Source organism: Calypte anna, chromosome 28 (genome assembly GCF_003957555.1).
Source record: "Calypte anna isolate BGI_N300 chromosome 28, bCalAnn1_v1.p, whole genome shotgun sequence".
Lineage (NCBI taxonomy): Eukaryota > Metazoa > Chordata > Aves > Apodiformes > Trochilidae > Calypte > Calypte anna.
The window spans coordinates 5,502,771-5,527,290 of record NC_044273.1 but is presented as its reverse complement, the minus strand read 5'-3'; the positions used below and the strand labels follow the sequence as shown (position 1 = coordinate 5,527,290).

The 24,520-nt window shown below is 58.3% G+C and overlaps 3 protein-coding genes across 7 annotated transcripts; 1 reads left to right on the top strand and 2 right to left on the bottom strand.

The window, feature by feature from the left end:
• The first annotated feature begins 570 nt into the window (after nucleotides 1-570).
• On the top strand, nucleotides 571-10,412 carry ANO8 (anoctamin 8). Of its 5 annotated transcripts, none has more exons than XM_030466594.1 (18): nucleotides 571-992; nucleotides 3,737-3,847; nucleotides 4,317-4,449; nucleotides 4,537-4,675; nucleotides 4,983-5,079; nucleotides 5,179-5,295; nucleotides 5,382-5,509; nucleotides 5,799-5,891; nucleotides 6,097-6,249; nucleotides 6,334-6,460; nucleotides 6,565-6,620; nucleotides 6,716-6,790; nucleotides 7,056-7,199; nucleotides 7,556-8,239; nucleotides 8,326-8,517; nucleotides 8,598-8,729; nucleotides 8,954-9,064; nucleotides 9,162-10,412. In XM_030466594.1, exons 1-18 carry the CDS (start codon nucleotides 911-913, stop codon nucleotides 9,828-9,830), a joined length of 3,243 nt encoding a protein of 1,080 aa, XP_030322454.1. In that variant the 5' UTR covers nucleotides 571-910; the 3' UTR covers nucleotides 9,831-10,412. The 5 variants fall into 5 exon arrangements, with proteins under 5 accessions (XP_030322454.1, XP_030322453.1, XP_030322452.1 ...); XM_030466593.1 differs by having other exon boundaries at nucleotides 5,730-5,891; nucleotides 9,165-10,412; XM_030466592.1 differs by having other exon boundaries at nucleotides 5,730-5,891.
• A 1,598-nt stretch (nucleotides 10,413-12,010) lies between these two features.
• DDA1 (DET1 and DDB1 associated 1) lies at nucleotides 12,011-22,552 on the bottom strand. Its single transcript, XM_030466614.1, has 5 exons — nucleotides 22,515-22,552; nucleotides 19,429-19,509; nucleotides 18,985-19,036; nucleotides 17,940-18,001; nucleotides 12,011-17,005 (listed from the first exon to the last, which is right to left on the bottom strand). Exons 1-5 carry the CDS (start codon nucleotides 22,515-22,517, stop codon nucleotides 16,895-16,897), a joined length of 309 nt encoding a protein of 102 aa, XP_030322474.1. The 5' UTR covers nucleotides 22,518-22,552; the 3' UTR covers nucleotides 12,011-16,894.
• A 1,030-nt stretch (nucleotides 22,553-23,582) lies between these two features.
• MRPL34 (mitochondrial ribosomal protein L34) lies at nucleotides 23,583-24,176 on the bottom strand. Its single transcript, XM_030466616.1, has 2 exons — nucleotides 24,103-24,176; nucleotides 23,583-24,014 (listed from the first exon to the last, which is right to left on the bottom strand). The coding sequence occupies exons 1-2, from the start codon at nucleotides 24,144-24,146 to the stop codon at nucleotides 23,762-23,764; spliced, it is 297 nt and encodes a 98-aa protein (XP_030322476.1). The 5' UTR covers nucleotides 24,147-24,176; the 3' UTR covers nucleotides 23,583-23,761.
• Between the last annotated feature and the right edge of the window lie 344 nt (nucleotides 24,177-24,520).

Here is a 24,520-nt window from a genome sequence, read left to right as displayed (position 1 = left end):
ACAGAGATGCCAGAGGAGGGGACATCTCCTTGTGGCACCCTGCACCAACGCTGGCACCCAGCCCCTGCCCCAAAATAGCCCCGGGCCTGAACGGGGGTGGGGGTGGGGGGCAAACGAGACCTGGCACAGGGGTGCCCCCCACCCAAACACCTGCGCTGCTGGGGGGCCCATGGTGTGCCCCGGTCGGACTGTGCTGGGCCCTTCGGGGGTCTGTGTGGGGGTCCCCCCTGAAGGAGGCGGGGTGGGGGCAGAGGAGGGTTCCCAAAAGGTCAGGGAGGCAGCGGGCAGCCCGCTCGGGTTACCGGACCCCCCCTCTTCCCCCTTCCCCCCCCCCCGGCTCCAGGGAACAGTCTGACCCGGCGAGCTGGGCACCGTGCCGGGGCGGGGGGGCACGGGGGGGATGCGGGACAGCCCCGGAGCAGGCAGGGAAGGGGGGGGTTAGATACAGGGGACAGCCCCGGGTGGGGCGAGAGGGGATGCTGGGGACATGGGGCAGCCCGGGATGGGGGGGTTGGGGGATGCTGGGGACGTGAGACAGCCCCGGGGGGGGGATGCTGCGGCCAGGGCAGCCCCTGGGCAGGGGGGATTGAGGGGCGATGTTGTGGCCGGGATGCTCCGACCCCCACGGTGTGTGGGGGGGACACCCCCGTGGTCGTCCCCCCCCCCCGCAGGACCACCCCACGGGGCGCGGCCGGACACGCGTGGCCTTTGCGACCGGCGCTGGGGAGACGGCGGCCAACCAGACAATTAAAGGGGCCGGGAGCGCCTCGCTCCGCTCCGCCGCCTTTGTCCCTCCTCCCGCCCGGTGGCGGCGGCGGCGGCGGCCCCGGTACCGGCCCCGGTACCGGTTCCGTGCCTGGAGCCTCGGTGGTCCTCATGCACCGGCCCCCGCCGCCGACCCCCCCGCACGATGCCCGAGGACGGCGATCGGTCCCGGCGGGCCCCGGCCGGAGAGGAACGAACGGAACCGGCGGCTCCGACCGGCGTCCTGGGTAGGGGGGGTAACGGGAGAGGGGAAAGGAGGAGGGGGAGGGGAGGGGGGGGGGGCGGCCCCCTCGGGTCGAGTCGGGGCTGCGGGCGGTGGCTGCGGGGGGGGCGGTGCGGGGGGGCCGCTCCCTGCGGCTGGATGCGGCGGGGCTCGGCCGGGATGCGGCTCCCCGGGGGCGAGGGGGACCGTGCACCCCGCTGGGGCTCTGAGCACCCCCCCGAAGGGGGCTGCGAACCCCCCAGGACTTCTCCACCCCCCCCCCCCACCCCGAGGCTCCAAGTCCTGCACCCGCTTCTTCGGGAATTGGGGCTCTGCGTCCACAACTCCCCCCCACCCTACTGGTGTGTCGTCCCCCCCGCCCCGGGATGGGGCCCACGCACAGGTCTGTGTCCCCAGGACGCACTAGAGACCCCCCCAGCACCGGGGCCACGCACCTCCGTGTCACCTCCGGACCCCAGGAGGGTCCCGTTGCCCCCCCAGGACTGGCCCGTGCCCCCCACGCCCCTCAATCAGCTCCGTGTCCCACAGGGTAGACGGGGGCTTTGAGTTGGGGTCCCCAAGCTGGGTTTGGGATCCTCCCCCGTGTGTCCCCCGGGCGCAGGTGACATCCTCGTGGCCCGATTGGGGGGGGTCCCCGACCCCCAGGGCAGGGCCTGCCGCCCGCTGCGCATCTGAGTGGAATCAGGGAGGGGATGGGGGACGGGGCGGGGAGGGTGACCCACTTTGTGCGTGTGTGTGTGTCACCCCCGGGGATGCGGCCACCCGTGGCAAGTGACATGGCCGCTCCCCGAGTCCCCGGCGCCCGCGGGCTGTGCTGGGTGGGGGGGCAGCGCCGGTCCCGCGGTGCTGCAGCTCCGGTGACCTTATCCCGGGGAGCCAAGGTGAGCGGCACGGCCCGGGAGGGCGGGGGGCTGCGGGGACACGGGGGGGGTGGACACGCAGAGGGTTTGGGGGGCTCCATCCTGGCAAAGCCCTCCTTGTGGTTGGGTGAAGGCAGAGGGTGACAGAAGGGGGCTGGCAGCAGGGTGACAAGGACTCGGTGAATGCAGAGGGTGAGAAGGGTCCGCCCCCCCCCGTGCTAGGCTGGAGTTGGGGGGGGGACACACGGGGGTGCTGGGGACTCTTCTGTGGCTCAGCCGCGGTTTTTCCCTTGACCTTGGGTGGGAGCAAACTCTTCCTGCAGCCTGAGCAGAGGACTTGGGTGGGCACCCACCCGCGTGGGCACCCACTCCCCTGCCACTGCCCTGGTTTGCACCCCGTGCCGTGTCATATCGTGTCATATCTTATATGATATCGTGACATCTCGTGCCATGTCGTGCCGTGCCATACAGTGCTGTGCCGTGCCACAACATGCCGTGCCATGCTTGAGTCGTGCCGGGCCATGTCGTGCCGTGTCGTGACTCGTGGCCGTGTCGTGACTCGCCGCCCCCCCCTCACGCCCAGCAGGGCCTAAATAACCCCGGGTGGTGGAGCCCACCCACCCGGCAGCACCACAGTACCCACCGGCACCGGGCAGCGGGGTGGGCGGGCAGGATCGGGCCCACATTTGGGTTGGTACCGGCCCCGCCGCTCGCCCGGGACCGAACCGCGGCGATGAGTTTGTCAGGTCTCAGCCCGGCTGGCGGAGGTTTTTTTTGGGGGGTGTGGGGGTCCCTGTTCTGCACCCCCAACCCAGGGGAGGGGTCCAGGGGGGTCCGGGAGCTGCAGGAACCGGGGGACATCCCCAGGATGAGCCGGTGGAGCGGGTTCGGCATTTCCTGTTGTACGGGGACTGCCGGTCCCGGTGTCAGCCCCTCTTCCGGGACCGGCCCAACCCTGGGGCAGTCGGGAGGGGCTGTGACCTCGCTTGGGCATCGGTTCCCCCCGCCCCTTCCTGCCTCTGCCACCACCCTGCTTCAGGAGGGGAAACTGAGGCAAGGCAGGTGGCAGGGCGCGCTGCCGGCGTGGGGCAGAAAGCACGGGGGGTCCCGCGGGGGGAGGGGGCTGCACCCACCCCAGCACCCTCGAGGAGCCTCATCCTGAGCCTCCCTGCCCTCTCCGGGCAGCGTTTTGGGGTGCGCTCGGTCGGGGACGGGGGGAGGGGTGCAGGGTGTCCCCAAGGCGTTGTCACCCTGCAAGGGGGGACAAGGGACCGTGTCCCTGGACCAGACCCCCGCCGAGGGATGACGAGGGGACCCTGGGGACCGTCCCCATCCCGCCTTGCCGCGGCGGCGCGAGGCCTCCCCCCGTTTCCATGGCAACGGAGCTGCTGCTTTTTTTTTTTTTTGGTTTTCTTTCTTTTTTTTCCCGTTCGCTCCCTCCCCCCCCCCTCATTTTTCCTGCCGTTTCCCACCCCCTGCAACAAGATCCCGGCCCTGCCGAGGGGTGAGCGGCTCGGGGGGTGTGAGGGGTGGGCTGCAGGGGGGCACCCCACGGCACCCATCACCCCAGGGTTTTGAGGGGGCGGGGGGGGGGTGGCGGAGCCACCGGCTCCTCCCCGGCAGCTGTTGGGGATTTTTTTTTTTTTTTTTTTGGGCTGTCGGCGGAGAAACCCAATCCGGGGACAGCGTCAGCAGGCAGGGACCATGACCCGCTGCCACCGCCACCCATGGGGACAGCCAGCACCGGGTGTCCCTGCACCTCTCCCGGGCACCGGGAGCTGAATATTGGGGTTTGGGGGTCCGGCTCCCAGGGTTGGGGGGGGATTCTCGGTGGTTGCTCATCCCTCCCCGGACCCCTCCCCTCCTTTACCCCTCCCTCCTCTGACAGATAAACTCTTCGGGAAGCGGCTGCTCCAGGCCGGGCGTTACATCATGTCCCACAAGGCCTGGATGAAGACGGTGCCCACGGAGAACTGCGACGTGCTCATGACCTTCCCGGGTAGGGAGAGAGGGGGAAAAGCGGGGACAGGGCTGCTGGGGACAGTGGGGAGCACTGGGATGGTGGCAGGGAGCTGTCGTGGGGATGGGGGATGCAGGGAGGGATGGGGACAGGGTGGGATGGGGACAGGGATGGGATGGGATGGGATGGGATGGGATGGGATGGGATGGGATGGGGTGAGGTGGGATGGGATGGGATAGGGAACCTGGAGAGGGATGGGGACAGGGATGGGATCTCCTGGGGGATGTGGGGCAGGAGGGGGACAGGGGTGGGATAGGCTGCTGGGGACAGTGGGGGGCACTGGGATGGTGGCATGGAGCTGCTGTGGGGGTGGGGGATATGGGGAGGGATGGAGACAGGGATGGGATGGGATGGGATGGGATGGGATGGGATGGGATGGGATGGGGGACACAGAGAGGGATGGGGACAGTGCTGGGGGACACAGCCCATGCTGAGCAGCACCATGCAGACACCACAGATGACCACACACTTCTCTGGCTCCTCAACCACATCCGTCTGGGCATCCCCGAGCTCATCGTCCAGGTCAGGCACCACAAGCACACCCGTGTCTACGCCTTCTTTGTCACCGCCACCTACGAGAGGTGAGGTCCCCAGCTGCCCTCTCCCCAGGCTCTCTCCCTCCCCCCCCTCGGGCCCCGTGTCCCCAGCCCTGTCCCCTCCCCCTGCAGTTTGCTGCGTGGTGCTGATGAGATCGGGCTGAGGAAGCCGGTGAAAGCCGAGTTTGGGGGGGGCATGAGGAGCTTCTCCTGTGAGGAGGATTACATCTACGAGAACATCGAGAATGAGCTCTACTTCTTCACCTCTCAGGTGGGGTGTGGGGGGACATGGGACAGGAAAGGGATGGACAGGGATGTGGGGATGCAGGGCTGTGGGACAGGGATGCAGGATGGGGATGCAGGGCTGTGGGGCAGGCAGGTCCTGTCCCCCTCCCCAGCTGAAGAAGAGGATCAGGGGGAGCCCCAAGCCACCTGGGGACCGCTCCAAGCCTGGGCTCAGGGTGGATCTGGGGAGGGGAGGGAACAGAGCAGAGATGTGGGAGGAGAGGGGCTGGGGGGTGGGCAGTGGGAGCGTCCCCACCACCCCCATTAGGCTCAACCTCTCTGTGGTGCCCCAGGAACGGCAAAACATCATCAGGTACTGGCTGGAGAACCTGCGGGCCAAGCAGGGCGAGTCGCTGCACAACATCCATTTCCTGGAGGGACAGCCCATCAGTGAGTGGGGACACCACGGGGGGAGGGGACACACCACGGAGGGCTGGCGGTGTCCCCACACCCCCCAGCTTGTCCCTCACCCCCTGCCCCACGGCGCAGTCCCTGAGCTGGCTGCCCGTGGTGTCATCCAGCAGGTCTTCCCCCTGCACGAGCAGAGGATCCTCAAGAGGCTGATGAAGTCCTGGGTGCAGGCGGTCTGCGAGGCTCAGCCTCTCGGTGAGGGGCTGGGAGGTGACCCAGGGGGGGATCCTAAAAAGGTCGTGGCTCTAAAAGGCTCGTGCCCTTCCCTTGGTCCCCCCCAGATGAGATCTGTGACTACTTTGGGGTGAAAATCGCCATGTACTTCGCCTGGTTGGGTTTCTACACCTCGGCCATGGTGTACCCTGCTGTCTTTGGCTCCCTCCTCTACACCTTCACGGAGAGTGACCAGGTGAGAGGAGCTGGGAAATGGGGGAAATCCTCACCTTTTGGGGGACTTTCCATCCCTCTTTGCTCTGGGGTTTGCTGCTTTGATTCTCTAATTGTTAATGCGAGCAATGCCGGGAGGCCCCGAGTCTGTGGGTTTGGGGCCGTGTGGGTCCCCAGGGCTGTTTGGGAGAGAATGTGTCGGGGATAGGAGGGGACAGACCTGGGTGACATCCATCCTGCAGACCAGCCAGGACATCTGCTGCGTGGTCTTTGCCATCTTCAATGTCATTTGGTCCACCCTCTTCCTGGAGGAGTGGAAACGCCGCGGGGCTGAGTTCGCCTACAAGTGGGGGACCTTGGACACCCCGGCTGAGTCCATCGAGGAGCCACGGCCCCAGTTCAGGGTGAGCCCTTGGTGGGGGTGGGGGAGTTGTCCCCAAAGTTGTCCCCTACACACACCACACCCCTCCCGTGACCCCACAGTGCAGAGAATTCTCACCTGGGAGCCATCAGGAGGGTCCCAGTGGTGCCGGGCTCACGGGGGGGATCCCGTGGGGCTGTGGGGAGGGTCACATACTGTGGTGTGTGTGTCCCCCACCCCAAAATTAGGGTGTGAAGAGGATCAGCCCGGTGACCAGTGCCGAGGAGTTTTATTACCCACCCTGGAAGAGGTTGCTCTTCCAGTGCCTGGTCAGCCTCCCCGTCTGCCTCGCCTGCCTCTCCTGCGTCTTCCTCCTCATGCTGGGCTGCTTCCAGCTCCAGGTGAGTCCTTTTCAGTGTCTGTTTGTCTCCACCCCGGTTTTCCAGTCCCTTTCCCCTGTCCCTAACCCCTCCCTGTCCCTGCAGGAGTTTGTGCTGAGCATCCAGGAGCTGCCCCGAATCATCCGGTTCCTCCCCAAAATCATCCTGGCTGCCATTGTCACCGCCTGTGACGAGGTTTACAAGAAGATTGCCTACTGGTTGAACGATATGGGTGCGTGGGGGTGGCACCCAGGGCAGGGGGGGGGTGGTGGGTGGGTGATGGGTGCTGGGACCAACCCTCCTGAACACTCCCCCCCCCAAATTCTGTTTTTGCAGAGAATTATCGCCTGCAGAGTGCCTACGAGAAACACCTCATCATCAAAATTGTCCTGGTGAGAGGGGGCTGGGGGTGCTGGAGGGGACACAAAGCGTGTGGGGGGGGTCCCTCGGACAACCCGGAGTCACACTCCTTCCCCCCCATGCTCAGTTTCAGTTTGTAAACTCATACCTGAGTCTTTTCTACATCGGTTTCTACCTCAAAGACATGGAGAGGCTGAAGGAGGTGAGGGGGCTGTGCCGGGGGGAGGTGGGGCTGGCTGAGCCCCCCCCCAGCATGGCTCAGATGGACAGACAGATGTCCTCAACCCAGTCCTCCCACCATCCCCTTCACCACCACCACCACATCCCCCCCCCCAGCCCTTCCTGTCCCCCTGGTATCCCTGCATCCCCCCCCCACCAGCTGCTGAGCTCCCGGCCGGACCCCCCCCTCCTGCCCCTGTTCACGGTCTCTCTCTCTGTGTCTGTCTCTTCTTCTGTCCCCTCCACAGCTCCTGCTCATCTTCTCTCTCTCCCAAAGCCTCACGCGTCAGCTCAAAGAGGCTCTCCTCCCCTTCATCCTCCTCCACCTCCACCTCTCCCTCATCTTCTTTAAGGGCCTCCTGGGCTTTTGCTGGAAGCTGGGAGTATCCAAAGTAGGAGCAGGGAGGGGGGCGGGGGGATGGGAACCCATTGCACCCCCATCTCGTGACCCCTACAACACCCCCACACCTCCAGGGAGGGACAGGGGTGTCCCCAGACCTGGCTCTGCTCTGGCTGGAGGTGGCACCACCCCACCCCACCCCACCCCACCCCATCCCATCCCATCCCATCCCCTCCCCTCCCATCCCCTCCCATCCCCTCCCACCGACGTCTGGGGGGGTGGGGGGGTGGTTAGGTGGGTGGGTGACAGGAGGTTGGTGACACCCCAGGCAAGGGGGATGCAGGGACGGGTCGGGTGTTGTCTCCTCCTTTGGGTGACAGCTCCTGCTGCCCCGTGTCCCTTGTGCAGATGCTGGCCACCCTGCTCATCACTCGCCAGTTCCTGCAGAACGTCCGGGAGGTTTCCCAACCCCATCTCTACCGACGCCTGCGCCGGGGGGACCTCGACCTCCGCAGCCTCCGCCAGGTGGCTAATGCCATCCTCCAGCTGCTCGCCCCCCGCCGCCACCCCCCGGCCCCTTCCGAAAGGTCCCGGGGGGACAAGAAATGTCTGAACGGTGGGTGCGGGGTACCGGAGGAAGAGGAGGAGGAGGAAGAGCGTCGCGAATCAGATTCGGAGGAGGAGAGCGCCCTGGATTGCGGGTTGAAGCTGAAGAAGGTGAGCTTCATCGAGAGGGGGGAGCGGCGTGGGGGGGAGCCCGGGGGTCCCGAGGAGGAGAGCTTCCTGGAGGAGGGCAGCCCCACCATGGTGGAGAAAGGGATGGACCCCGCCGCCGTCTTCGAGCTGTGCGAGGAGGAGGAGGAAGAAGCCGAAGGTCTGTCCGGCAGCCCCGGCAAAGCGCTGGAACCGGCGGCGGCTCCGCGAGCGGGCCGGAGGAGAAGAGGGGCGGAGGGCAAAGAGGAGGAGGAGGAGGAAGAAGGGGAGGAAGAAGGGAGGAAACGCAACCGGGCCTCCTGGATCGACCCCCCGGAGGAGGATTACTCCACGCAGCTGACTCAGGCGGAGGTGGAGAGCTGCATGAAGAAGTACGAGGTGAGCAGCCCTGGGAAGATGGAGCTGGTGGGGTTGCCACAGAACCCCCAACCCCTTTCCAAGCTGCTCTTCCTCTTCCTCCTCAGGACACCTTCCAGGACTACCAGGAGATGTTCATCCAGTTTGGCTACGTGGTGCTCTTCTCCTCTGCCTTCCCCCTGGCAGCCATGTGTGCCCTGGTGAACAACGTCATCGAGATCCGCAGCGATGCCTTCAAACTCTGCACGGGGCTGCAGCGTCCCTTTGGCCAACGGGTGGAGAGCATTGGGCAGTGGCAGGTGGGTCTGGGGGTGAGGGGGGGCTTGGGTGGGAGCCCATCTGACCGGGGACTCACCCCTGGCCCCATCATTCTTTGCAGAAGGTGATGGAGGCCATGGGTGTCTTGGCCATCGTGGTCAACTGCTACCTGATCGCCCAGTGTGGGCAGCTCCAGCGCCTGTTCCCCTGGCTCAGCCCCGAGGGAGCCATCATCTCTGTGGTGGTGCTGGAGGTAGGGTCCCTGCTCCATCACCTTCTGCCATTTTAGGCTCTCCTGGTCTTGTCCTGGCTCAGCCAAGAGCTCCTGCAGACTTCCCCTTCCAGGGGTCTCCGCTGCGGGTGGTGGGTGCTGCCCAGAACCCCTCCGGGTGTTCCCACGTGGTCTCTTCACCCTTCCCAATCCCTTTTTGGGTGTTTGGGATGCTCAGCCAGCCCTGTGTCTGTGTGTCCCTGCAGCACTTAGCCCTCTTCTTGAAGTACATCATCCAAGTGGCCATCCCTGACATTCCTGCCTGGGTGGCTGAGGAGATGGCCAAGCTGGAATATCAGCGCCGCGAGGCCTTCAAGGTAGGTGGGAGCTTTTTTTTTTTTTGGGGGGGGGGAACCAAGCAGGGAGCCGTTCCTGGTGGGTGTCCCCGAGGTGTGATGGGGTCCCCGTTGGCAGAAGCACGAGCGGCAGGCACAGCACCACTTCCAGCAGCAGCAGAGGAGGAAGAGGGAGGAGGAGGAGCGGCAGCGCCACGCCGAGTACCAAGCGCGCCGGGAACGGGAGGCGACCCGAGACGAAACCAAACCCGAGGCTGCCGGGCAGGACCCGGCTCAGGAGAAGAGCCAGAGCAAAGGGAAAAGCTCCGGGGGTTCTTCTTCCCACGGGTCCGATAAACCCAAAAGACCCAGCTCCCTCCTGGCTACCAACAACGTGATGAAGTTAAAGCAGATCATCCCCCTGCAGGGCAAGTTCCTCTCCGGGGGGGCCGGCGGCACGGCCACCTCCAGGTCCCCCCAGTCGCCCACGGAGAACAAACTCCCCGGTTTCCTCAGCTTCAAATTCCTGAAATCCCCCGAAACTAAGCGGGACGCCGGGACCGAGAAGGTCCAATCGCCCACCAAGCCGTTCAATCCCGGCAAACTCTTCAACTTCGGCAAATCGGAAGGGACGGGGGGCAACGGGACCGGGGCCACCTCCTCCCCCCAGCCCCGGCCCGGCACCTCGGCGGAGGCGGGGGAGAGGGCGGCCCCCAGCAAGTCCCATCTCAACGGGATGCCGGAGGAAGGGAGCCGAGAGGAGCCGGAGAGCCAGGCAGAGGAGGAGAGCGGGGGCCACAGACTCTGAGTGGACTTTTTGGGGTCCCCTGCGGACGCCCTCACCCTCTCTCCATCCCCCGCCGCAGGGATGAGCCCGCCGGCTGCCGGCGTTGGCACCGTCCCCCTCTGCCACCTCCCCTCGTGTCCCCTTGTCCCCAGGCCGGGGGGGTTCGGGGGGTGGTTCCGGCCGCATCCCGCAGCAAGGAGACCGCGGCAGCACGGAGCATCCCGCTGGGATTCCTCCTCCTCCAGCATCCCGGGAGTCGGCACAGGGAAGACGCCGCGGGTCGACCCACGGGTGTCACCCAGAGCCACGGGGCATCACCCACGGGGCTGGGAGAGGAGCCCGATTCACCCGTGCCTACAGCCCGAGAGCCATCACCCGGGGTGTCACCCGTGTCCTGTCCTGTCCCCGTCCCACTTGGATCCATCCCAGCACCGGGATGGAAGAACAACAAAAAATCCCCCTGGATTTTCCATCCCAGCACCGGGACCTTTTCCTGCCCCAAAGCCCGGAGATCCAGGAGAGAAGCTGGGGGTCGGTGCCAGCCGCCTGGACCCCCCAGAGCATGGGCAGCAGTTCTTGCACTAAAAAAAAACCCCAAAAAAACCCCAGAGCAAACCCCAACGCGAGAGCGACCGCGTCCCCTTCTTCATCTGCCAGCGGAGGAGGAGGTGGCACCGCCGGGAGGGGCCCGGCCCGGCCCCTCCCCGCTGGATTTTTGGAATTATTTTGCAATAAGACGCTCACACACGGACCTGGAGAAGGATTTGGGGCTGGGGGGGGCGGGTTGGGGGGTGGGAGCAGCTTCGCTTCTGCCGGGGGGGGCCGGGGGGGGAAGGTTTTGGCCATGGCCGGGGCTCCTCTGTGCTTTAGCAGCCCCGTGGGGAGGGGGCTGCGGGGAGGGGGCTTCTTGCAGCTTGGGTGCTGCTTTGCTTCGGGGGGGGGGGACGGGACAGGGTGGGGGTGACACCCGGCCCTGCCCCTGCCCCCCAGCTCTGCTCTCTGCCCACCAAACATTTCCAAAGGAAGCTGGGGAGGGGGCTACAAGGGGAAAAGGGGGGGGGGGGGGGGCTGCCCCATCACTGTGCCTGGCCCAGGCAGGGGCCACGTCCCCGACTTTCTCCCCAGAAAATGTCAGGTTGCCCCCCCCTCCTCCAGCTCTTTCCAGACATCGTGTAATTATTTTTTATATTATTAATTCTTTTTTTTTTTTTGTCTGAATTAAGCCATTTTTACAGAGCAATAAGGGCAGGAGAAGGTGAAGGCTTCAGCCCCCCTGGGTGGGGGGCTCCAAGGCTGCTCTCCAGGACCCCTCACCCCCAGGGGGAGGGGGAACAAGATCCCCAAACTTTACTGTGTCCCCCCCACCCCCTCAGGACCCCCAGGTGCCCCCTCCTCCCCTTCCTCCTGGGGCAAATCCAAGGGGAAGGAGAACCAGAACCAGAGCCTGGAGCAGCAGCAGCAAGAAGAGGGCAAAAAAATGAGGGGGGGGGCTGGGTCACCCCCCCCCCCACTGCCCCTGGGGGTCCCAGGGTGCTGTCAGGGTGCTGGGTGCTGGCAGGGGGGGCAGATCCCTCTTTTCCATTTAATTTCATCTCGGGGCCAACCTCTCATCTCTTCCCCGTTCTGCTCCTAAAGGGAATTTTTTCTCCTCCCATTTCTCCCTCCTCTCTGCTCCCATCTCCTCCTGACCTGCCAGAGGGGAAGGGCAGAGGGGGGGAGGTGTCTCCTGCTGCTCAGACCCCCCCAGCCCAGGCTGTTTTTAAGCATTTCTCTACAAAAATGATTTCTGCAAGCAGCCACCCCCCCAGGTGTCTCTGAGATGAGGAAGGAGCTACCTTGGTTTGGTCTTTTTCCCTTTGCTGTGTTCTGTTTCTTCAGGAATTCAAGAGGGATGAAGGGGGTTATTTATTTCTTTTTAATTTATTTTGTCATATTTTTGTAAAACCTGCAGAAATGCAATAAAAATAAGAAGAATTAAAAAAAAAAAATAATAATCTATTTCAACAAGCCCGAGGTGTAGTTGGAATTATTGGGGTTTGGGGGTTCAGGGGATGAGGCTCGAGGTCTCCTGTCCCTTGGGGGAAGGTGGAAAGGGACATTTGGGGACAGTGTCACCCTTCAGAGCCCTCTGCCCCCAGGTGCTGCTCGGTGCCAAGGAGGTGTCAGAGGTAGGGGAGGAAGAACAAAGAAAGTTCTGAAAATCCTCTAAATTCTGCAAATTTATTTTCCACAGTATCAAACATGGAAGAGTTTCCAAAGAAATGCCAAAAAAACAACCAAAAAAAATAAAAATAAAAAATAAATCCCATGGCCATGGCATTCACCTGACAGGGTATTTACAGTCTCTCCAGCAGGGCAGCCCTCCTGCCAAAAATACTTTTTTTTGGGGGGGAGGGAGGGAAAAAAAGAACCCCAAACAACCCCCCCCCTTCTCCCTGCCCCAGCAGCCCAAATTTCTGCAAAAGAGGAAAATTCAAGTGGCAAAGAGAAGTTGGAAGGAAGAGGAGCTCAAGGCTGGGGTTGGGGGTGCTGAGAGGAGGAGGGAGAAGCAGTTGTGGGGGAGAGGATTTGGGGACAAAGTGGAATTTTTTGCCTTTAAAACCAGAACTTCAGTGCTAACTTGAAAGCTGGAATTCCATTCCTTTGTTTCAGCTCCAAAGCTCTCCCTCCCTGCAGGCTAAGTTCTGCTTTTGCAATCTCTACAAGATGTTTTGATTTCTCCCAGGAGTTAAAAAAAAAAATAAAATAAATTTAAAAAAAAAAAAGGTGCCAGGAGTCCTACCTCTCCTCCCTGCCACGGAGCTCTGGAGATGACACATTTGTTTTAAAATAGAAGATATAACTCAGCACATGGGTTTTGGGATGAGCTCTGTTACACTTCACAAAAAATAAAATAATTAAAAAAAATAGGAAACAGAAGGAGAGATGAGCTGGAGCCCCTCTGGTCATGGTCAGTGTGCTGCACAATTCCTCTGCTGCCAGCCTGACCTCATTAATCCAGGAAAACCAAGTTTTCCAAGTGTGGATATACAATCTTTAAAAAAAAAAACAACCAAAAAACACCTTGAAAAATACAGCCAACAAACATGCAAGGAAGTGGTGACAGCTGAGAGCTGCAGTGTTAGAAAAAATCCCAGATTCCTGCTCTATCTTTGCCCTTAAGGCCAGTGTCAAGGAGCTCACAAAAAGAAAAAGAAGTTTTCAAGTTGTAAGTACTTGGTAAAGAGTCAACATTTTAAGCTTGGCATCCAGCACCTTGAAAACTTCCCTCTGAGGAAACAGCCCAACCCCCCCAGAACTGACCTGCTGCATAAGGCATGGGCTGGAGAGGGAAGGAAACCCATTTTCCAGCCAATTCTCCTCCAAATTTCAGCCTTCCCCACCCCAGGCCACACGTGGGGGCTCAGCAGATGCCCCAGGGTGCTCCTTGGACCCAGCAGAACCTGGCTCAGCAGCAGCACCCAGCTGGTGGGTGCTACCCCCTTTGGCAAGGCTGAGAAAATTCAGTCTATTTAAAAAGGAAAAATCAGATTTTCCTACCTAAATGATTCTAAGTCTCATCCTCTTAGACTGTAAATGCAGCTTCGTGGGAAACGTCTAAAAACTTCTGCTCACCTCAAATACTCTGCTGGGAAAGAGCTGAAGTTTTCAGATCTGATGGGATCCCTCCTGCCTCTCCCTGTTCTCTGGAGCAGAACTTGGAAAAAACACTTTTTGTGAACACCCAGCAGCTTTGCTAAGAGTCCTGCCCAGCTTCTCAAGACCTTCCAGCCAGGTTCTGCATTTCCCAGGTTGGAAAAAAAATCCTGGGAGATCTCAACCCCCTGCTCCGAGGCTGGAGGTGGAGCTGAGGGACCTGAAAATAACTCCCAAGGCCAGAAAGAGGAAACACCTTGGAGAGGCTGGAGGGGCCAAGGTTACCTGACTGGACACACTGGAACAAAACCAAACCACCCTGCAAACTCCAGGAGTTGCCATCAACACAAACACACCCAGAGAGGCTCTGCTGGCTGGACACGTTACCTGTGAACTGAAAAAACTTGGTCAAGTTTACTCTTTTTTTCCATATTTCCCTCCCTAAACTCTTCCACAAGTATTTTGAACAATTCCTCCTCTAAAAAAAAAAAATTACCAAGTGATGCTCCATATCAAGCATTAACCCAACCCCATATTTGAGTTCCCCTGCAGACCAGGCACTGGTTTTGTGTTAGAAAAAGGCAGTGCCTGACTTGGTAATATTCTAATTTTCTTGTTCTAATATTTAAATATTCCTCTATCTAACTGCTCACAGCAGGCACAAGCTCCAGCTGTTTCACAACAGGACAACCCTCTGGAAGGGGCTGCTCCCAGGTGGACTCAGGGCATCAAGACAGATTTCTGCTGTTCCGACCTCGGAGCAAAGGCTGAAACCCCCTCCAAGTTCTCACCTCTGACAAATAGCTCAAGTTTTCATTAGAAAAACCCAAAGCTGTAGTATACAGTGGTAAGAGAAACAATAGAAATACCAGGCAGAGAGGTACAAAAAAAAACCAAACAAAAAACCCTGAGGGTCACTCAGTCACTTTTGTAACAAGAGTTGGAAGTCAGAGGAGCTCGGTGTTACAGACAGCAAACCCAGGGCTTGGGGTTTGGTTGGGTTTTTTTTTTTTAAACATTTTTGTTGATGTTTTCAATGCACTAAGGCACCAGAAAGTCACAGTTAGGCAAATCTCATCCTCCAGGCAAGGCTGAAAGCTGACACACTTACCATGTCTTAAAGAGACAAGAGAGGATCAGAGTGCAGGAGGTGGAGGAGAACATTCCCGAGGCAGCAGCAGTGTGGGAAGAGTTGGAGAAGGAAGGAGGAAGGATGGGATTGCTCATTTTTGATCAGATGGGATGCAGATAGACTCACTTGTGAGCATTAAATCCTCATCCAGGGCCACCAAAGCAAAACCAACCACTCAGTGCCACGTCCCTTGGACTTGTTCCAAACTACCTGAAAAAGGCAACTTCCTTTCACCTCCTCAAGAACACCTGAACCATCTCTGAGGCTTCCAAAAAAAAGAAAAAAACCCAAGATTTTCTTGTTGTTGTTGTTTAAAAAGACAAAAGACAGGGGTTTACAAGGGGAAGGAGCTGCCAGCTCTCTTTAATAGTACAAGGCTCTGGCTAGCAGAGAAGTCAGCAAAGCTCAGCCCTTGCTGGGGATTACACAGCATCATACAACGTGAAAAAAAGCACAAAACATCACTGCAAGGCTGCAGCTCCCCAGCTCTGCTCAACACACACATTGGTCACAGCTTCCCACAGCTCCTTCCTCTTCTGGGACCTCACAGCTCTTCAAAAGGTTTCTCCAGCTGCTCCCCACCAGGCTGGATGCACCGGGGGCACCTCCAGCCCACGGCGCGCGCTCGAATCCTCGGCGTCACCAGATCACCCAAAACCCCCCAGGGTTTCATCCTCACCAACACAGTTGGCATTTTTGACAGCATTCTGGTAAGTTGGGGGAAAAAAACGGGGTGCTGTTGTTTGGTTTTTGTTGTTTCCTGGAGGCAGATCCAATGTTTTTGGTGTTGGAGCACTTGGTGTTCAAGCCGCCGTCTCCGGGTGCTTGGCAAGGTGAGTCCTGGCCTGGCTCTTCCCGAGGTTTTGCCTTCCAGCAAAAGGTGGTGAGGAAAAGTTTTGTCTCCTTTCTCTTTTTGTTTCCTTCGCTCCCTTCAGCCCCAAAAAGCTGAAGACACCATGGGGAAAGGGATGGCAGAAACCCTCAAAGCTGGTGGCCACCACGAGGCTCGTCCAGGAGCTCTCTTGAGCAACGCCCGTGCCATTTCTTGGGGTTTGGGATTTGTGAAGGAGGCAAAAAAATTAATTAAAGAAAAAAAAAGAAAAAAAAACCCCAAACAACAAATCCACAGCTCTAAATGCAACGATTTTAACTAGCACAGTGTGAAGTCAGCTCCTAATGGAAAGCAGACAGAACATCATGACTAAGCCACCCCTCTGCAGCCCCTCAGGGCTTCCTCTCCTTTCAGTCTCTGCATCCAACCCCTCCTGGGGGCTCTGGGGGTCTCCACTGAAGAGCTGGTGAAGGGCAAGAGGCACTGAACTCTCCCAGTCCAAAGGGGATTGGTCTTCAGCAGAGACCATGGAAGCTCAGATTGGGATCATCTCCAAGCCCTGGGCTCCATTCCACACAGAAGATTCCCGTTTTTCAGCACCTGGGGGCAGGGGGGGGCAGGGATCCATCTGCTGAGGGGCTCCAGGCTTCCTCCAGCCATCCCAGCTCCATCCCATCAGCCACTGACAAGAGGAGGAGAAGAGGATCCTCTGATTCCCACGGAGAAGTTGGAAGTCCACTCAAAAGCAAGAGGCAGTGAGAATGTGAAGAGCAAGGGAAGAGTTTTCCCTGGAGTTCTCCATCCCCAGGGATGCAGATGGGATGGGTGAGAACACAACTGGGAGGGGGAGGTGACAAAGTGGTTGCTAAGATCAAGGTAACCCCCTAAATGACACCCAGGGGTTGGGGTTTTGGGGTTTTTTTCCATTATTTGGGGGTTTTTAAATATGGTACCAGTTTCAGAATATTGGGAAAAAAAAAACCACAAACAGTGGAGCTCCAAACTGTGGAGCACATCCAAAAAAAAAACCCAAAAAAACCCCAAAAAGAGTTAACCAGGTGTAAGATGACAAGTGGCAAAGCCTGCCCCACTGCAGGGCTCTGCTGTAGCCCACATCTCCCACCCAGGCTCCCAGAAATCTGGCATAATTAATAATCTCCCATAAATCATAAATTTGGTAACAGATTCAACAAAACCTGTGAAAGTGACAGTGTGTATTTTTTTTTTGTAGAAAGGAGGAACTAAGGTTATTCTACATCACTGATTGGACTGTTCCACCACTGCTCAGTAGCATAAATAAAAAAAAAAGAATGGAGAGGAAAAAAAAACAACCAACCAAAAAAAAAATAAATACATTGGCTCCTATGAAGTCAGAAGTGGTTTGGGCTGCAGAGTGGAGGGGTGAGAGATGGGGGCAAAAAATTTACACACTTTTGAGACAAAACAAGAAGTGCCTGCAAGGTAGGAGAGGAGAAAGCCAAGAGTCTAAGTGTCCTCGTTCATGTCCTGGCTGTCTGTCCGAGCGATTTTCCGGGGTGGTGCTGAGTTCTCACCTTCTATTTCCACTTGCTCCTGATCTCTCTTCTTTGCTGCATTCTGCTGGGACAGAGAAAACCAGAGTGAAATTCCCCCAAAACCTCAGCTTCTGGTGGGAGCTCCTGGTGTCAGGAGAACAAGGGTTTGCTTCACTTTTTGCTTAAGTTTCTGCCCCCAGAGTCCCTGCCTGGAACAAAGTGCTGCAGGGACCCAAGGGCCAAGGCTGGGAGTAGGATTGGGGAGGGTTTAACCAAAACTCAAAGTTTTGTCCTTCAGATCTGTGGGTGGGACTAAACCACCACTGATCTCAGCACCTGCTATCTACAGATCTCAACCAACCAACCAAGAAAAAAAACAAAAGCAACATCCTCTTTCCCACTGCTCTGAGTGAACTTTAAACTCCCCCCAAGCTCTGTCAGGTACAAAAACTCTTTTCAGCCTCAAAATTCCTGGTGATTTTCCTTCTCCAGCAGCCTCTGGCCACAATCCCACTCACTGCTTCCACATCCTCACTCCCTAAAAGCCCTCACCTTCTTCTGAGTCCTCCCACCCCAGGTTTCCACACCTCCAGTTCCAGCTCTGGGTGTTCCTCAAGGGACAGCTCTGCTTTTCCACCCGAGGCACTCACACAACCTCAGGAGGTTTCTCCCAACTGCCCTGGGAGGTGAGAAGAGCTTTACCCTGGCTGGAACAGAGAAACTGAGGCACAGGGAGACCCATTTGCCAAGGTCACAAAGGAAAAGTGCAGGAGATAGGAACTGCAGCTTCCTACCTTCTAGACTAAACACTGAGTTCATGTCCTGCAGGCTGGAAGGAAAACAATAAAATAGCTTTTGAAAAGCAGAGCTGTGCCTCCTCTTTGCCCTGGAGTGTGGATCACAAGGACTGGATCACTTTCTCTTAATGAATATTAAGTCAATATTTTGGTTGGGGTCAGGAAATCAAGACAAAACAATTTTAAGCAGATGATAACATTCAGAAAACAGGACTGTACCTTTTTGTCCCACTGCTGATGTAAATAACGCAAAAGAATATTTGTCTTTTCTGTTACTATGACTGCCAGGGGGAAAAAAGGAAAAAAGAGAGAGAAAAACACTGAGGTCATTTTAAAGAAGACATTTGAATAATTTCTACATTACATCACACACCAAGCATGGGCCTTCTGAAAAAGAAAGAAAAAAAAAGACAGGAGAAAAGCACCAAAACCCAAGCAGCAGCCAGCCAGCAGGGTGACAGCTCAGCAGTGTCACCTGAGCTGAAGGCTGAGGCAGAGGAATCACAGAATCATAGAATGGGCTGGGTTGGAAGGGAACTCACAGATCATCAAGTCCAACCCTTGATCCACTCCCCCCGTGGTTCCCAGCCCATGGCACTCAGTGCCACATCCAGGCTCTTTGGAAAGATCTCCAGACACGGAGAATCCACTACTTCCCTGGGCAGCCCATTCCAATGCCTGATCACCCTCTCCAGAAAGAAATTCTTTCTCATCTCCAACCTAAACCTCCCCTGGCACAACTTGAGACCCTGCCCTCTTGTCTTGCTGAGAGTTGCCTGGGAAAAGAGCCCAACCCCCCCCTGGCTCCAACCTCCTTTCAGGGAGTTGGAGAGAGTGATGAGGTCTCCCCTGAGCCTCCTCTTCTCCAGCCTCAACACCCCCAGCTCCCTCAGCCCTTCCTCACAGGAATTCTGCTGGATCCCTTCACAGCCTCCTTGCTCTTCTCTGGACCTGCTCCAGCACCTCAATCTCCTTCCTGAGCTGAGGGGCCCCAGAACTGGACACAGGACTCAAGCTGTGGCCTCCCCAGAGCTGAGCACAGGGGCAGAATCCCTTCCCTGGACCTGCTGGCCACGCTGTTCCTGAGCCAGCCCAGGATGCCATTGGCCTTCTTGGCCACCTGGGCACACTGCTGGCTCATGGTCACCCTCCTGGCAATCCAGACTCTCCCAGGTCCCTTTCTGCCTGGCTGAGATGAGGTGCAGAGCAGATTTTTAGCAGCAGAAAGTCAGGAAAAGGCTCAAGTTGAGCAGGGCAGACTTACTTTGTTCAGATGGGTACTCTCTGGTGGGAAGATAAACAGAGGGTCGTCTGTTCTGTGGGAGAAGTGAAGAGTTACACCACAGAGTGGCAAAAAAAAAGCCCAAGCAAGCAAAAGCCCCTCATCAACACAGGCTGCAAACTCATGTGCTGCCCTGTGGCACGACACTGCAGCTGCTTAAAAGATATATCTATGGGGAAAATAATAAAAAAAAGAATATTTGGATGTTTTTGGGGCATTAATGTAAAGCCAGGAGCAGAGGGTGGAAGCTGGGAGGACAAACTCCTCACCACCCAACAGAAGTGTTTCCCTCCCAAGCTCAACTCCTGATGGGCCCAGCCTGCTTTTATTCAGAACGAGACTGATTTTCTTGCCCTCCAGCACCCTTTGGGGTATTCCCTCCCCATCCCCAAAAAAAAATATTCCCCAGGAGGTGGCAGCACTTACTGATGCTTTACATACAGAGTCTGCATGGAATCTGCTGAAGTTGCTTTTGTTGTAGACTGGTAAACCTTTCAAAAAATCAGCCTAAAAAGAGACAAATGGCAAGAAAGAAAGAGGTGAGGGAGGGAAAAAAGGGATTTTCTGGTTCCTTGGGGATGATTCTTAAAGGAGATGCTCAGGTCCTTCAGCTCCAGGGCTGCTGCCAGGACTCCAACACTCTCCTGGTCAGTTGGGACACATCCCCCCCTCCCCCTCAGCCTCTCGACCCCCCAGAAGTTCATTAATTCATTAATTCAGTTAGGAAATTGCCTAATGAAACCTCTTTGGGGCATAAAAAGAGGTGAGTGTCCCCAGGGTGAGGGGGTCTGAGCCCAACCCTGATGAGCAGAGAATTCCCCACACCAGAAACTCTTGGTCCACCCCAACCAAGGCCTCAGATCCCACCTCAACCTTCCTGCTCTTTCCCTTCCCCATTTCCCTGGTTTTTTGGCCCAAACCAAGGGCTGGTTCCACAGAGCAAGAAGAATCCTCCTGGCAACACTTCTCAGCCTGGCCCAGCTTTTTTTTTTTTTTTGTGTAGCACATGGCAAGGCCACCAGGACAGTCAAAATAATAATAATAATAATGCCAGTAATAATAATAATCCCAAATTCAATGCCAATAATAATAATAATAATCCCAAGTTTAATGCCAAAAATAATCACCCCAAGTTTGGATGGAAGGGGTCAGAGCAGAATCAAACTGCTGGCTGCACAGGGCAGCAAAGTTTTTGGCTAAATCATGAAGCTGTAGCAGCATGGAAGAGGAGTTTCCCTCCCTAAAGTGCCCAAGGAGGAATATTAGGAGGAGAAAAGAGCTCAGAAGTTGGTTGGGGTGGCAGAGCCAAAGGAAAATACCCCACAGGTCCTTTAAAAGTAAGGGGAAATGGCTACACATCACCTTTGGCATGAGGAGTTTGAAAAGGAGAGGAGAAAATCCTTAATTTCAGTCTGAGAAGCAACAAACCAAGAGCCAATGCTGCCCCCAAACTGCCAGGCTGGAAGGCAAATTCTCTTCACATTTCTTAACAAGAATTTTACCCCAAAATCTCCTTTTCCCCTTTTCCCCCTGGTTTTTAGAACTCCATCTTGCTTAAAAACACTGGCCTGGGAGTTTAAATTGTTCTTTTCTGTCCTACCCCTCCCCATGGGACCAACACAATTTCCCTGCAGAGTTTTCCAGGGAAAAATCCATCCCTGGGAAACGCCTGGATCCTGGCTGAGCTCACTTTTCATCCACATATCCCTGGATTTCAGAACTGGGAATTACACTGCCCTGTTCAGGAGGCCTTAAAAACACCCCCTTAGGTTTTTCAAAGCATCCCATCAGGTTTTGGTTTGTTTGTTTGTTTTTTTATGACAAAGTGACCCAGCCCAATCCAGACAGAGGCAGCCAGGGACTGGATTGGTTTTCATGTAGAGCCCCAAATTTCCCCAAATTTCAACTGGAAGGGGGATACAAAGCAGCCAAGTGGGAAGGAGGGAAGTTCCTCTGCTCAGGTGACACCACCAGTGGTCCCCAGCTCTTGGCCACCACTTTTCCTGCTCTGGGGACAGCAGTTGCCCCAAAACTCCCCCTTCCCCCCGAAAATTTCTGCTGCCACCACCTCAGGAAAGCACCAAAGCCACTTCCCCAGGGGAGGGGATTACCCAAAGCCTTATCCCTGGAGGCTGAAAAGGAGCCAAGACTCCAAGGCAGCCCCAGGAGGTTGGGGCTGTGTTTGCAAACCTCAGTCACAGCCTCACCCCCCCTAAAAAAAAAAACCTCCCCCCACCCTCCCACTGCCTCCTGCCACTCTTTAACCATGGAAAGAGCACCCTGGCCAAGCCAGCCTGGAGCCTCCTGTCTGGAAGGGGAAAAAAACAAAAACCAAAACAGCACTCAAACCAAGCAGATGACTTGTCTGCTTTCAGGAAAAGCAACCCCCTCACCCCCCCCCCCAAAAAAAAAAAAACCCAAACAAACCCAACAAAACAATTATGCAGCCTCAGAGAGCATCATGGTTCCTTCTGTGACTTGGGGAGTGATGCTGAGAGGCAGCCACTGCTCCCATGGGGTGCTCAGCTTCCTAGGATGGTGCCAGCCCTCATCTGAAGGCAGAAAGGGGGGGGACAAAAAAGCCCCAGAGGCCACGTCGAGCCCTCCCATTCTCAGCTTTAGGAAGGAACTGGGGTCACAAGGCTCAGCACCACGAGGCCCAGCACCTGGGCTCTGCCCCAGCAGGGTGCAGGAGGCTGTGGGCTGGAGGAAAACCCCAAACACAGCTCTGGGAATACCCCGAGAGGGCTCTGGGACCTCCCTGCTCGTCCCTTGGTGACTGAGGGGCAGAAGGAAAAGCCTCTTCCTCCAAAAATTCCTCTTATTCATTAATAAGGGAGGTTGGGAGTGGCTGTGACAGCTGCCACCCAGGCTCTGTCACTGCTGAGGGGGCACAGCAAGGACTGAGCAACCCCAAGCTCTGGGCACCTCAGGGCTGCTCCCATTCCCCCCTCCAGCTCCTCAGCCTTAGAGGGGGAGGGGGGAGCCGAGCATTAAACCCCCCAGCCCGGCACTACCCCAGCCCTAAGGGTGGGGAAGACCCCCGGGGGTCTCCCCCTCCAGCACGGCGGGGAACAGCCCTGAAACACCCCCACAAAACGGGGGAACCCTCCCCTTCCCCCCCCACCCCCGCCAAAGGGATGCAGGCCCAGCTCAGGGTGCCCCGAACCCACCTCCTCCTCCTCCTCCTCCACCCCCAGGGGATCGGCACCCCCCTATCTTAAGATGCTGAACAACCCCCGCACCCCAAAATCCTCACCCACCCCCAACCCCCCCCCGATTCAACCGGGGGATCCTCGCCCTCCCCCCCCCCCCACCTCCACCCAGGCCCCGGGGCGGGGACGCCTGTGGGGCCCTGCAGGGCCGGAGGCGGCCGTGGGTCCCCGTTGGCCGCGCCTCACTGCCCCATCCAGCAGCAGAACCCCCCGGGGAGCTCTGGCCAGGCCGAACCGGGTCGGAACCGCCGCCATTTCGGGGGTGTAAGGAGGAAGGGGGGGTAGCACCGCTCCTACCATCTTCGCCGCCGCCCGCCCTGAGGAGCCGCCGCGCCTCAGCCCGCCCACTGCCGCCACCGCCCGCCCCGCGCTTTCCTATTGGCCGGCGCCGCCCGCTTGTCGCTTCCTATTGGACACCGCGCCAGTCACTCACGGCAGCGCTGAGCTGCGTAGGGTTCGGTTGAGGCAGGAAATGCCCAGAGGAGAAAAGGGAGGGGGGGAGGGAGCGGGGACCCGGATGTAGCGGCCGCCGCGGGGCACGCCGGGAGTTGTAGTCCGTGCGCCATTAGCCTCCCAGGCGCTAATTAGGAGGCACTTAATGAGCAGCGCGGGGAGGAGAGCGGCCAAGAGGAAGCGCTTCCTCTCCTCCATCCCTTCCCCAGCCCAGGGCTGCAGCCGGGAAGCAGGAACCCGGTCCTGAGGCACCTCGGGGAGAGGCAGTGTGGGCAGAGGTTGTGGTGTCCTGGTTTAGTTCATTACAATTCCCTCATTCCCTGCTCCCGCCTGCCCAGAAATCACGGGGAGGGTCCCAGGGACCACGGGAGCCCAAACCACCCCAGTGTGGGGCACCCAGAAACCCTCCAGGGGGGTGTTGGAACCCTCCAGACTCCAGAACCTCCTTGGGCCACTTGTCCCAGGAGGGTTTGGTCACCTCGGGATGAAAAAAAAATAATGTTATGCTGACCCAGAACCTCCTGTGCCCCAGGTGTCCCCCTTGTCCTGTGCCCCAGGTGCCACCCCTTGTCCTGTGCCCCAAGTGCCACCCTTTGTCCTGTGCCCCAAGTGCCACCCTTTGTCCTGTGCCCCAGGTGTCCCCCTTGTCCTGTGCCCCAGGTGTCCCCCCCTTGTCCTGTGCCCCAGGTGTCCCCTTGTCCTGTGCCCCAGGTGTCCCCCCCTTGTCCTGTGCCCCAGGTGTCCACCTTGTCCTGTGCCCCAGGTGTCCCCCCTTGTCCTGTGCCCCAGGTGTCCCCCTTGTCCTGTGCCCCAGGTGTCCCCCTTGTCCTGTGCCCCAGGTGTCCCCCCCTTGTCCTGTGCCCCAGGTGTCCCCCCCTTGTCCTGCCTTTGGTCACCACATAAAAAACCGAATTTTAGGGTTTCTTAGCGCAGGAAACCGAAGCTTCGGTGTCCCCGCAGCTTTTATCTTTGAAGCAGGCACAGAAAACACGGAAAATCTCCCTTATTGAAACACCCAACCCCTCGGTGCCGGGGACAACCGAACCCCTGCTTTTTGTCCCGGCGGTTCCGGGCCCGGTTCGGCAGAACCTTCAGTGGGTCAGGGACTTCCTTCCCTTCAGCATCCTCCGGAGGATGACGGCCACGCCGCCGGGGGTGCTGATCCGGCGGATCCAGCCGTGGGTCCGTTTGCGTTTGCGGTTGTTGGGTTGGTACTCGTTCCCCCGGGTTCTGCTGCGGACCTGCGGGAGGGCCCAGGGTGACCCCGGCACCGAACCGGCACCGGAAGGGTCGAAAGGGAAGCGGCGGCCTAGAGCGGGGCGGGGCGGCGGGGAGAGGAAAAATCTGGGGGAAAAGGGAAAAATAATAACACAAATAGTGAGGAAAAAGCCAACCCGGCGGTACCAGCCCCCCCGCCCGCCTCCCCCCTTACCCGCAGCCGAACACCCGCGGCCACAGCCGCCCCAGCGCCGCCATTTTCCCTCCGGCAGCAACGCCGCCTCCTATTGGCTGCTCCCCCCCCTCGCCTGACGCCAAGGCTGATGGGAGTTGTAGTTCCCGGCCCGCCGCGCCGTTACCATGGCGACGGCAGCAAGGAGCCGGCCTGGGCCTCACCTTCTAGGCCTGGGATCGCTGGGGGGGGGGGTGGGGGGGTTCGTCCCTGTTACAAAGCGAAAAGAGAGGAAAATCTGCCCGGAACGGGGCATTTTTGTCCCGGAATGGGGCATTCCTAGCCAGGGGGTTGTGCTGGCAGCATTGGGGTCGCTCTTGGGGGGAGAGGCCCAGGCCCCACCCCAGGGGGGTGATGTCCTCACCTCGCTGCTTTTCTCCCCAAAATGGTGCCAGGAGGA

Coding starts and splice junctions, on each gene's coding strand:
- DDA1 (XM_030466614.1), bottom strand. Junction 18,002..18,984: donor AGAGTACCCATCTGAACAAA/GTAAGTCTGCCC, acceptor TCCCCCTGGCAG/TCATAGTAACAGAAAAGACA. Junction 17,006..17,939: donor ATCAGCAGTGGGACAAAAAG/GTACAGTCCTGT, acceptor CTGTCCCAGCAG/AATGCAGCAAAGAAGAGAGA.
- ANO8 (XM_030466592.1), top strand. CDS start 911: ATGCCCGAGGACGGCGATCGGTCCCGGCGGGCCCCGGCCGGAGAGGAA. Junction 5,510..5,729: donor CCTTCACGGAGAGTGACCAG/GTGAGAGGAGCT, acceptor TCCATCCTGCAG/ACCAGCCAGGACATCTGCTG. Junction 6,791..7,055: donor ACATGGAGAGGCTGAAGGAG/GTGAGGGGGCTG, acceptor TCCCCTCCACAG/CTCCTGCTCATCTTCTCTCT.
- MRPL34 (XM_030466616.1), bottom strand. CDS start 24,146: ATGGCGGCGCTGGGGCGGCTGTGGCCGCGGGTGTTCGGCTGCGG. Junction 24,015..24,102: donor CCGCGGGTGTTCGGCTGCGG/GTAAGGGGGGAG, acceptor CTTTTCCCCCAG/ATTTTTCCTCTCCCCGCCGC.